Source organism: Gobio gobio (assembly GCF_949357685.1).
Source record: "Gobio gobio genome assembly, chromosome: 1".
NCBI lineage: Eukaryota > Metazoa > Chordata > Actinopteri > Cypriniformes > Gobionidae > Gobio > Gobio gobio.
The window spans coordinates 16045819-16059752 of record NC_137097.1 but is presented as its reverse complement, the minus strand read 5'-3'; the positions used below and the strand labels follow the sequence as shown (position 1 = coordinate 16059752).

The window sequence follows — 13934 nt, the reverse complement described above, 5'->3', positions numbered from 1 at the left end:
CTCTCCACCTACGTCATGGTTCGTTTACGACAATTTGTGGCACAGACGAACGCGACGTTCGCTGCCTCTAAATTGTCGAAAACTGCCGAAAATTAGGGAGATTTCCGGGAGTATACAAGCGTTTACGGGGTCGAAAATCCCACTTTTCATGCAGTGATGCATCTTACCCCTACACTATTGCTGCTGATGAAGATTGAGTTTTCAGTAGTTTTGTCTGCCTCAACCAGACGTTTAAACAAGCCGATATATTTAAAGGGGTGGTAAACCACGATTTCACTATTCTAACTTTAGCTAGTGTGTAATGTTGCTGCTTGAGCATAAACAACATCTGCAAAGTTACAACATTTAAAGTTTAAAGCAAAGGGAGATATTTGCTTTTAAAGAAATCCATTTCTAAGAACTACAGCAAACGGCCAGCAGGCGACTACAGACATTCCTCCAGGGTTGGTGACATCACCAGGCTCAATATTTACATAAACCCCTCCTCCGAGAATATTAAATAAGGGGGGATGAGGCCATTTTGTACGGTATGCCAAGGAAACGCTGTTATTTTCATCCGGATTGCAGGTCTGGGGTACTTGCTTTGTTCAGCCTTCCTTGTGGGACGGGGGTGCGTTGCAGAGCGTTTAACATACAGCACAACGTCAGCTACGTGAGACAAACACTGCCAGTGTGTGGATGTACGATGCGCGCGGGGCTCCCGCAGCACATTTCACGGAGGAAAACTTCCACAATCTTCGCGAGTTCAATGCAGGATTTGCACAACGGCTTGTCCTGAAAGCTGGATTTACAGAAGCTGTTTACGGGCCACAACCTGTAAGTCTGATTTAATATAAATATCAATCGTTTTTCTCTTGAGGACTGAACAGGTTGAACAGGTTCTGCTCGATCATCTTCACTAAAATGTTCTGGGTCTGATTCGGGCTCAGATTGGTATGGTTTTATTGACGCCATTGTTTCTAATACTGACCAAAGCACAGCCTCCGGTAAAGGTAAGGGGCGTAACATTTCCGACAAACGTGCACTAGTCGGTTAGCGAATCACAACACACTGGGCCAGCTAACCAATCTGAGCCCACTGCGTATTTTTGAGGGACTGGCTTCATACAACCCGGAAACCATTAGACCGTTTTACAAGGAGGGACAGAGCAGTGTAGAATAAAGGTCAAAAATAATGATAAAAAAAAAAAATGAAGCATAAACACGTTACAGTGCACCCCACAAACACAATCAAGCCTTCAAAAGAATGTTTTACCCCCCCTTTAACATTCTTGAATGTGACTGTGAAAACTGAATTGACTTGTTCTTAAGTAATATAATGCTTCCTTTTTCAGATTTCAGAGAACCCAAAGGAAAAGAGGCAGTAGTCTGAACCTGACCCTTTGTAATCGATTGTGTTAAAATGTTAAATAAAATATATTGATTGAACTGCTGGGAAGGTGTCATTCATATTTTAAAAGTTTTCCTTTGAAATGGTAGTTAAACCATTAATGTTTTAACATTACCTTGGTACATCAGATAGCAACATTGTTTTATGTTGTCATTACATTTCAGTTGTCTTTTCAGTTTCAACAAAAGTCATTTATAATCAACATCACTTTATAACATTGATGAAACAATATTATCAAAGATTATTTTTGTTAATTTCAGTGTCGATTCAACATCAGTAAAGTAGACTCAACATCATAACGTTGATTTGACAATATTATCATTGATTATTTTTGTGAATTTCAACATTGTTTCAACAGTAACTGAGAGTGCAAGGGTGATACATCACTTTGCAAAGTCAATTCAATTTAATTAGCCTTGACGCATCAACACTGACTCAACATTGTTTCAACAGTAACTGAGGGTGATACATCACTTTGCAACGTTAATTCAATGCAATTAGCCTTGACGCATCAACACTGACTCAACATTGTTTTAGAGATTACATGCTTTCTGGGTAATGCAGCAGATTTGAAGGCACAATATTTAAATTTGAAATCAATGTTACAAATGGCACTGAATGATTGAAATTGTTGTGGGGAGATTGAAAACCTGACGTGATGCCTTAAGACAGGGTTTTTGAAAGACCAAACTTGGTAAAGTCAATATCAATAAAGCATACAATGTACAGAGAAGCGACTGAGTCGTGAATATGAACGCAACATGTTTAATTATGCGTTAAGCGTTTTTCTTCCTTTTTAGAAAACCATTAAAGGAAAGCGCTTAATGTGTCTCAATGACTTAAGACCATGTTTCTAAAATACCAAAGTCAGCAAAAAACATTATTAATAAATCTTAGTAGGCAAACATATAAGCACATAATATGAGCGCAACGCGCTAAATGATGCTTTAAGCATTTTTCTCAGAAAGGTTATGTATATGGAAGCAAAACACTTAATGCCTTGAATGTGTTGTATCTGTAATCTGGATTCAGCTGCCTGTTTGTACATTGCACTGCATGAAAAAAGGTGTATCCGGACCAGGATACTCCTGTATACACTGCTGAAATTCGGAAGAATCCAGGAGTATACTGGCCGGATAGGTCAAATTCCATGGATCCGTATATGTCCGTATTCATCCGAAATGGTACCAAATCGGATGTATGTTGTGGCCGTATACTCCCATGCTACAGCCATTTGTTGCCATGGCAAATAATCCCATCAAGTTTTTCCCAGGAGAAATTTTCACACCTCTAAACAGCTTTGCCTTCCATCCCCTATTGGTCCTTCATCTCAAACTGGATTGGTTGTTTTTTTTAAAACCACTCCCAAAACCCAGACTGCTATTGGAGGACAGGACGCATTGAAAACCCAGTCAAGTGACTTTATTGGTTACTTCTAAGGCTAAGGGTGGGCTAGGTTTTGTAGCATAGGGACTTGATTGGTTATAGGCCAGCTATGCAGATTTTGCTCATTAATATATTAATATATATATATATATATATATATATATATATATATATATATATATATATATATATATATATATATATATATATATATATATATATATATATATATATATATATATATATAATCCCCTCTCCCTCCCAAAAGAAAAATACACACAAAACAATTTGAGAAAGTCTGAAATATTTATTAAAAAGGTATAAAAAAACAACAACATTCTTAACAGCATTATAAACGAACATTAAAACAATGGTGAAACAAAAACAAGTGAACTAAATGTATTTAAAAGGGATGAAAATGTAAAGGAACAAATGTAAAAATATAAACAGTCCAAAGAACATAAATATACGTTAAAATGAATTGGTAAAGAAACAAAAAGGAAAAAAAATGAACAAAATGCATTTAAAAGACAGATGTAAAGGAATAAAATACACAGTGAACATAAAAAGGAAAAGAATAAATATACAAATTAAACAATATAAAATGAGAACAATAAATTTATAAGACAAAAAAAAGTGTATAAAAAATACACATAAATATTCCAAGTAAACAATATAACCAAGTAAAAAGAACAAAGAGCATTATAAACATACATTAAAATGAATGTGGGAAAAGATAAGTGAACAAAATGTGTCTAAAGGAAGGTGACGTAAGAGGAACAACAATACAAAACGTGGAGATCAAAAGCAACATGGACATCTAAAAAGGAACAAACATACAAAGTATACAATATAAAACGAGACAAAGAAATCTATAAATTAAAAAGTGTATATAAAATATATGTAAATGTTCTATATATGGGAACCAATAAAAGTATAAGTATATAAACATAGGAATAAAGAAAATATAAAATGGAACAATTGAATATTAAAATTATAATTATAAAATAATTGTGACCAACTCTAACACAATGTTGTTTGAGTTTTGAACATTTTTTCAAACTGGCATGATGGGCTGGTGATATGACACGTAGTGTGGGTCAGTCTAGTCTGGTTTGTAGTAGCTAGCCTAACCATCCACACTGGCCTTCCATCAACAACAGCATCATCTTCATCTTCATCAGGTCTATAGTTGCGGTCTTCCACAGGTTCTGTGTTGGTTTGTGCAACCCTGGACCTGGTCTCCAGCAACTGCAAAACATGACAGTAAATTAACCACTAAAACTCAGAGGAGTATAGTAACATTCTGGAGGGAAAAAGCTTAACCACTTTCTTAACTTACCCGTCTCTTTCTCTGACGGTTCTGTGTGATGTTCTTCATAGTGTTTCTTTTCTGGGCCTTTTCAGACTGAGCCAAAGAATACTTCCTCAGCAAAGTCTCACAAAATAAAATACATCTTGCCAACCTGCCAAATAATACATTAATAATATATAGTTAATGCCAATAAAAGTAAGTAAAACAATTCAATTAAAATGTATTTGTATAGCGTTTTTCACAATACATATTCAGGGTTTTTCCTGGGTCAAAAATGGTCTTCGGTGGTGGCTGACAGACATGGTCATCCACACACACACACACGCACGGTAAAAAAAAAATACCCTACCCACTTGATCTGCAAGCGCAATACTGACAATAAATTTGAAATAAATTCAAAGAAAGTTTGTAACTTTTGCTTATCTTATTTTGATACCTTGATGTTTGTTTTTGTTCCTCGTTTTACACTATTTACTGATAATTGTTTTGGTATATAATCATATCAATATTAAAAAAATTGTATTAAAAAAATGAACAAATAGCCTAATTTTCTGCCATATACAATCAGCTAGCTAACAACAAATTTGTTCTGGGTTCACCTCACTCCAGTCTAAACTAAATGATTTTAGGCTATTTATTTTACTACACATTGTCCACATAAATAAGCTGAAAGACTGTTGATAATTAAAAATAATTCTTACTACCCACTCTTGCTAAATTGGGTAAGCACACTTGTGTTCTCATTTCGGGTGTTGTTCTGAGTAATTGATTAAACTAATTTGTGAGTTCAGTGTTGGACAGGGGTGCGTTTCCCGAAAGCATCGTTGGCCAACTATGGTCGCAAGTTCCGTCGTTATCAGCATAGTTCAACGATTTGGTGTTTCCCGAAACCATCGTTCCAACGAACGTTCGCAATTTGCATCGCAAACTTGTGTGGTTGGAACGACAGCTCTTGACCTGTGGTTAGAAGTATAGTTCCTTGTTAGTTTGTCGTGTCGACGTCATTGATTTCGCAGCAGCTGGGATGTGTTCTATTCAGAGCTATCGACCCTATAGCCTATTTCTTTCGAAGGTTTCACCATCCACTTTAAGTCATTTGGATGACTTAAAGTCGAGGTGCCTAGGTTTTACACAATTTGCTTTCTTCATTACAAATTATTTGAAACGATATAATAACGTGACGATCGCAATTATTCTCCCTTTGAAGTGCCCTCCGAAAGGATTATTTATGCTGGTTGGGACGCAGTCTTGGTTTCGTTTGTGCGAAGAAACGAGTGTGCAAGTGAGTAGCTTTGTTAAATTCCCAAAGACAAATTGTCATATAACAATATTTTACAAAAAGGGGTTTACCCTTAAATATTAAAATGTATCTGTACTGTAGCATTACACATATACGCAACACATGCAGTGCTTAGCGCTAAGGAAACGTTGGCAGATTCAGATTTATTTTATTCTGACATTTAAACATTTAACAAATGATGACATAAATCAACATAAAGTCTGAAAAGGAATAGGCAGAAGCATTTATTTTTTGGGTGATTTCTGCCCAGGATTTTTTTTTTTTATCAGCATTTGTTACACAATTTTTCAGCTTTGAAAATAGCTGGGTTTTTTTTATTCTCCACCTCCTCCAAAAGAACTGTAACTTCATTTTATGAAAATTGTGGTTTTCGCGTCATTTTCATATAGGTCATATGAACATAGCTTAATGGCAAGGGGACTTAAATAGGTAGGCTAATGATCTTAAGCAAAATATGCAACAGGTGTACAAAATAGTATAACAATCACAGTGATCATTGATCAACAGTAAAACCCATCATTTATTTTCATTTTAATTGTGCTGATCTATCAATATTCAATAAGAAATTAATAAATATGAAATTGTGAAATTAATAGTTATAGATTTTTGGGATCAGAGAAGACAACATTGTGTTTATATATGTTTATATTTTATTGTTCAAAGAATGAATGTTGAGTTGTTAACGTAATTACTCCACATCGTCACTAAGAAAGCGCAGTCGAAAAGAGAAAAGAACCAAATTTACAGCAGGTGGCGATATGTGCTCATAGCACCAGTCCGCCATTAGATCGAAGAAGAAGAAGAAGAACGTCATAACGACAGCTCCAACCAATGTGGTTCAAACCATGGTTTTGCGACACAGGTACCATGGTTTCGGGAAACAGTAGTGACTAGCTAGTTGATTTCTTTAAAGATGCATCGTACTATGGTAGTTAAACCAGCGAGTTGCATCGTTGTACGGGAAACGCACCCCAGATCAGTTCTAACCAGTCGTTAAAATGATTCGGTTCAGAGGAGTCATTAGTTCGCGAATCGGACATTAGCAGACGCGTGTGTGATTCCCGTCTTTAGAACATCGCGAAAGATTTGTCAACACACAGAAAACACTTCATAACCGGATAGGATTTGTTTCCTGTTCATTGAAAGTATGCTTTATGTCAGCTGGTCAGAGAATCAGTCAATGTTTTTTGAGCGCATTTCACACCCAGCGGTAATTAAAGGAAGACATCGTCTGATAGCGCCACGTGCAACATGGATTCGGTCTTACGACCTTTTGATTTTGATTTTGAAACATTAGAAAGCTAAGAATGCTTATTTTGAAGACAGAGAGAGTGCGAGCGGGAGGAGCTCACTGGTCGTTCTCTCTGTCACTCAGTTAACTCAAGTGCAGCAGTCATCTACTACATCAATCATAAATCACAATAACTCAACAAATAAGGCTTTGGCGGGACAAAAATTTGTTTTGGCGGCCGGCAAAAAATGTTCAATGTAGGAAAAACCCTGATATTGTTTCAAAGCAACTTCACAGAAAACGCATGTGTCTACATTACAAAAAAAAAACAGAGAACATTAAAATAATGACAACATTTTTAAGATTACCTTTTACACATTCAGGGTCAACATCTGTAAAAGTTCTTCAGGATCATGGATCCAAAACTTCTGGATCATGAGGGGGGAAGAAACATGCACACACACAAATGAATATTAATTTGTTTGATAAAACATTAATATTAATTATCAACTTACGGACATGGACTTGCAAAACATACTCACCAGGCCCATACAAAAACTTTACAGTAGATCCAAAATCCTGGTTTGCCTATAATTCTTCAGAGTCCAAGTATGGTGTTTTCCTGTCCTCTCTGCTGAACAAGTGTACATGACAGTGTTCTCAGATTATTCATTCCAAAACTCTGTTACATTTTATGACAAGCTTGATCTTAAAACTAGCTGACAGTAGGGATGGGCATTATGACCATATAATTATACATACATGAGAAATTTTATTTTACAATAACGATATCACAATATATATATTTTGATGGATATTTTATTAAAATGCTACAGAATAATACTGCTTTAAAAGTCTTCACTGTATGATATTCAATTAATTAATATCACTTGATTCTAAAAGAAGCAGAAGGTCTTCTCTATTCTTTTGTTTTATTAAAATTATGACAAAGCTGCAGCCCCTTTAAGAATGGATGCACAGAATGACACGCATCCGGGTTTCCCCACGTTAACTTGAACTGTTTGACTTTACTTAAGACATAACTGGCTGTTTAAATCAAGTGAATACCTCACATGACAGGGTTTCTGAGATAATTGTGTGCATTTTACAGAAAGATCATTGATTTCGGGATCGCCTGCTGTCTGAGAGAGGCTTATTTTAACACATGCATGTCCCGTTCATTATTCTACATTCATGCATGTTTCCTTGTCAAAATGTCAAAAACTTTTAGTACAGTCAGTGCTGCGTTATATACGCTATATTCCCATTCCGCAATATAAAACGGTAATGTTAACGTTTACAGCACAATAGTCAGTATCATCAGATCGCCATAACACCCAGCCCTATCTTAACAATATTACAACAAAACACAGAAACAGAATATGTAAGTTAATCACGATTAGCATATGACTTTAATGCACTAACGTTATATCTTGATAAGCAGTAGAAAAAATATAAAGGGGTTTACGTTAACGTTACCTTCTGCCGTCTGCTGTCCGCCATTGGAAACTTAGTCTGTTCGTATTCATGTTTTTCCGTTCTCAGTCGACATCCCACAATCAAAATTCGTCCAAAATAAGATTTTAACAGGTTTAAAATGATCCATGCAATGCCATTAATGGACAGAAGAAGCCGTCCTGTTGAAGATTAGAAGCCGCGATCGCGTCGCGTCCCCGCGAGCCACGAGCAACTCCAACGACAACGGGTGTATAATTCAAACTGAAGGCGCGCACTGTCATTGGCCAGATTTCTGGATGACGTTCAGATTGACCAATCACGCTCAAAAGAACACGGAAAGACAGCATAGCCTTGCAAATATAGAAAAAAACTTGTTTAAAACAACAGTTAGAAAATGTGTATATTTATTTTTATTTGCTGTTATATTTAATTAATTGGTCAAATGGTGTTTTGTGGTGTGGGCAGAGGCCTGGAAGTTTCAACCTGGAGAGCAGTGCAGATTTGTACTCTTTAAAAACAATTATTGTTTGATATTTAGTTTGCTATATATTTTGTTATATTTGTATCCAGAATTGAATGTAAAACCAGTTTGAATGTAAAAATACACCTTCACTGTAAAACAGAAAATTAAAGTAAAATATCTTAATTTAAATAAGGAAAAATCTGTAAACTAATAGTGTTTTCTCTAAAACGTTTAATGTCAATTTCTGTGAAGTTTTTTAACTTTATTTGACTTAAGATATTTGACTTATTTTATGGTTTTTGTTTTGCAGCTGTAGTTGCTGTTTTTTTTTAGGTTTTTATTCTTACAGTGTAAATATAAAACTAATAAGATTTACTTTAAAATGACAAAGAATAATGTTAAATTGTTAGTATGGACATAAACATAAACCTTTAATATAATGAGCTAAATATTGTATTACAGTTGTTAATTTACAGATATTGTTTGTAATTTTGCATGAATTTGTTATTTATGAAAACAGAAAAATAATACAGTGATGTTCCTGTATAAAAAAATGAGAATTACTGTAATTTGTCATTAATGATATAATCCTTAAAATAACAGTCAAGTTGTTTATTTAGATATTGTTTGTAATTTTACATTGTTTTAAACATAATTCAAAATTACAAGAAAATACTGTAAAAAACTGACGTATTTTTCTGTAAAATTAGGATTATTTTTATTGGTTGCCTTATTTTTATTGGTAACCTTATTGGTTGCACCTACATCTATTGTGAGTGGTGGATTTCAAACCTCAAAACGCCCCTCTTTTGCAGCGTGTTAAAGTTAAGAATCTTGGAGTGACACTTTTTGTTAATAGTTGCAGAGCTGAAAGATCTGCTTGTGTTTCTGTGTTTCTTGAGCAAGTGAATCCCTGCTCTTTTTTATTCCATATTTTTATTTTGAGCATATCAGTTTTTGGTGTTTTTAAAACAAACTTTTTCATTTTCCACATTTCATCTCCTTTTTATTTAATTCTATTATTGCCTACAATTTGTAAAACTTTGCAAAAATTGTTTGGGGATAGTCTAAAATGTTTGGTTAATTATCCTTTGTTAATTCCATTACATTTCTTTGTTTATTTCATTACACATTCAGATTTTTTTGTGAACGTATATGTTCAGACAGGGTTTTTATTTTGTACTGTTTTTATAAAAAATATTTGATTTAGAGACTCTTTTCATGCAGTGGTTTTAAGGCCCTGACACACCATTCTGATGGTTTGGCTCAGACCCAGGCAACGTGAACCAACCCCACAGTCAGCTTTAGTCATTACTAGTTCAGTTTAGTGTTTCAGGGCCTTAAGAATAATTTTTTCTGTGTAAAAAGCTTGTTTGCTGTAGCCTACAGTAGACCAGAGATAATTCTCAATCCTGAGGTCCTCCCTGCCCCCCCTCCCTCTGAGAACAGCCAGCACAAGTGTCAGTCATTAACATATGAAAGGTCTTCTTCACACCTAACAGTCTTCAGTCCTAGCACACCCAGCAGTGTTTCAGCTGTATATGTCCGTGAAATTTCACGGATTCCTGTATACGTCCGCATACGTGAGGTTTCCGGGTTTTTCTGGAAATATACTGTTCCGTGTTACTCTGATCCGCTTTTTCCCACATACATCCGGTAAACATCAAATTACACAGGAGTATACCATGCCCGGATAGTGCCGGATTTCAGTGTTTTCATGCAGTGTTTGGAGTTGCGCTCCGTGGTGTTGTAGTTCCTTATTTCGCTAGTCCAAATATAATTGGCTGTATTACGAATACAAAATAGACCAATATGCAACAACCAATCAGCTTTGAGCTTTCATGTTATTGGCGCGAGTCTCTTGGATACCACAGACAGATGTAAAACGGATTTTATTCAGCTATGGGGAAGTGCAAGTTTAGTGATACTTGGCTTGAAAAATCTGAATTTAGTGCTTGGTTAAAGTCAGTTGCAAACAATGTATTTGAAGCCTACTGCATCTTATGCAAGAAAGCAATTAAATTGGGAACGTTGGGTGTACGGGCGCTGGAGTCTCATGCAAAAAGTGATAAACATCTAACTGCTGTGAAGGGTCTCCAGCAAACGACAGCTATCAGCCAGTTCTTGCAAGTATCTGACGGCTCCAGCACTACTTCTACACTGGCTAGGCGAGGCCCACACAGTAGCTCCGCAACTCCCGCAATCGACCTCCGTGTCGCTTTTGGATCAGAGCCAACACTAAAAGCGGAGGTGCTCTGGGTTCTCCACACGGTGACTAGACATCAGTCCTCCAGTGCGAATGTGGAAATTGGGGAATTGTTTCAAACGATGTTTCCGGACTCTGAGATCGCTAAATCCTTCAGGTGCGGGAAAGATAAAACGTCCTACATTACGCGCTTTGGAATAGCGGATTTTATAAAAAGAGGACTAATTTCCAAAATCACGGGACCGTTCTTGCTGATGTTCGACGAAAGTCTGAATCGCACCACCAAAATGAAACAGCTGGACCTGCACATACGTTTTTGGGAGGGCGGGCAGGTGCAGTCAAGATACCTGGGATCCCAGTTCATGGGGCATGCAACAGCCGAGGACTTAATGAAACATGTGAAAGTAAGTAAATGTTTTATTTTAGCAAACATTTTTACTGTTACGACTTTGTTTATATATTTTTTTTTCATTAGCAAAAGGGTGATTAGAGTGATATTTTCTGTTGTATTAAGTGGATTGTTTTGTTACCCATTTTTCTTAACCTGTTAACCTTTGCCAGCGCCGTCGCACTGAAGCGTTTTTATGTATTTAGTTCAAAGTTACTATCAGATTGAATATTATACCTTGACAAACTATACATCATTATATAAGACTCAACTTTCAGTATTTGACCACTATTGTATTCTGAGAAACTTATTTCTTAAAGGGATACTCCACTTTAAAGTTAAAATTAAAAAACCATACAGTTTCTGGTCTCATTGACTTCCATAGTATATTTTTTTTCCTACTATGGAAGTCAATGAGACCAGAAACTGTCTGGTTACTGATATTCTTCTAAATATATTCCTTCCTGTTCAGCAGAAGAAAGAAATTCATAAAGGTTTGAAACAACATGAGGGTGAGTATAGGATGACAGAATTTTAACTTTAAAGTGGAGTATCCCTTTAATTTGTGTCAGGAGTAATGAAATTAAAAAATGAGTCGATAACTTTAATATGAATTATGACCATCAGCCGCTCCCATTCAGAAAAATATAGATATATAACAGGTTAATTTCATATCGTTTCTACTACCTGTTGAACAGTATGGTGTCTACCTCCCTTAGCTGTAACTGTGCTAGGTGGCTATTTTGAAAGAAATAATTCAATTAAACTTGTAACGTTACAACAGCAATGACAGTAGGAAGGAAGAAACAGTCAGTACGTTTACATGGACAACAATACTCCGATATTAATCTGATTAAGACCATACTCTGATTAAGAAACTACCATGTAAACAGCGATTTCTAATTACCTTAATCCGATTAAAGCCATACTCGAATTAAACAAAAATCGAATTAAGACATGTGGAGTATGCCTATTTTAGTCGCATTATCGAAGTGCATTGTAGACATGTACACACCTTAATCTAACTATTAACGTCGTTTGGATTTTTCGCCGCATTTTGCGACAGGACACACACACTCAGTGGTCAACCGTTTGACGGCAAACAAGAGAAGCATGGCTTCAAGCAAGAAGGCACATTTTTGGTCCGAGGGGGAAACGATGTTAATGTTACGAATTCTGAACGAAATGGATATTATGAAGTGCCTTGATGGCCGTAAGAACAGGAATGGCGACATATTTAAAACAGTCGCAGAACGAATGGGGGAGGAAAGTTACATACGTTCGCCTGAACAAGTTCGCACCCGCTGGAAAATCCTAAAAAGTACCTACTATCGGGCGAAAAAACAGAATAATACCAGCGGTTCCAATCCTTCATCTTTCCCATATTTGGATACTATGCACGACATACTCGGCCATCGACCTTTGTCTAACGTATCCGAAAATGGAGTGGACATTGGGTTTGACGGGGACAACGAAGCGGCGGAACAGTCGAATGCAATTGATGGTAAGTATGTTTTTCTATTTTTTTTCTGCTATTAGTTAACTAGTAGGTTATAGTAAAGACTCTATATATTGCTCATTTTATGTATTTACTTTGCCACATAGAGAGTATCACTGGAAATGATGTGAGTTCTCCAGCTCGCCCGGAGGTAATGGATGAGGATCGAGATGAAGACGCATCAGTTGATACGTCTGTTAACGGTACTCAAGAGGAAAGCTTTTCAGCCACCACACCAGATGTTGATGCACCCAGGACAAAAGGTGACATGATTGTAATGTAAATGTTATTTCAGTTATAAGTCAAAACTCGCAAAAGCAAGGAAAGTCGTAAACTGGATTTAAATATGATTGATAGGCCTATATATTTAATTTAAGTAGCTATCACTCGTTGTAGGCATGTATTGGTTTGATTACAAACATGTCCATCATGTTGTTCTGCAGTTGTTATCTATATAGGCTAGATATATATGTGGAACATATTGGTCCAAATATTTAAAATATGCATAATGTATTTTTTTTTTTCTTTTCAAAGACTTTTAGATTATTAAAGCCTGTCACGTCATCTGAAATTTCTGTTCTTTTTTTTTTATGGAAATGTATTGTCTAGGTAACTCTCGAAGAAAGTCTGCAAGATGCACTGTGATTTCTCAGCATCAGCAGTTCATGGTGCAGATGATGAGGCAACAGAATGAATGGGTTCAAGACCAAATTCAACAATCCGAACAAAGAGAGGAGAGACTCCTAAATGCTTTAATGGAGAGCAATGCCCGCTCCACCGAGCGCATAATGTCAATACTTGTTGAGGGATTCCGAAGCACACAGCCACAGCCAATGTTTGCAGCTCCTTCGCTACACCCCCCGCACTTTCAAGGGTATCACGCACAGCCATCTAACTGTCCCATGCATGGATCTACTGTGTCAAACACATCCACTGCTGAACATGGGTCGGAAGAAGCAATTAACTATGCTCGATCATATACGCACCTGTGAGCAGCCTGCCATTTGGTTAGCAGAAAACCTCCTTATGCAAAATATTTCGTGAGTGCCTGAATTGGCTTGAGTTTAGATATGTTTGAAAATTTGCCAACCTCTTATTTGCCTGTTACAGGAAAAAAATGTGTCTTGTCTTTTGTTATATGAAATTGCTTAAAGTGATACTTCTCTTTTTTTTTTATTATAATATTTTATTTAAACCTCTATTTTGTATAAAGTAATATTGACCAGAACTTTAAGAGGTCCTTTTTTATTGTACTTTGTAGCTTCCTTTTTTGTGTGCAGTGTTTCTGGATTTAAAGCAT

General features: G+C 36.2%; 1 protein-coding gene across 1 annotated transcript; it reads left to right on the top strand.

Annotated features, from left to right (window-relative positions):
- Positions 1 to 12249: 12249 nt before the first annotated feature.
- LOC307135608 (uncharacterized protein) lies at positions 12250 to 13626 on the top strand (the record flags this gene model as incomplete). The annotated part of the gene is made up of 3 exons (XM_079832183.1): positions 12250 to 12640; positions 12742 to 12897; positions 13244 to 13626. The coding sequence occupies 3 exons, from the start codon at positions 12250 to 12252 to the stop codon at positions 13624 to 13626; spliced, it is 930 nt and encodes a 309-aa protein (XP_079688309.1).
- Between the last annotated feature and the right edge of the window lie 308 nt (positions 13627 to 13934).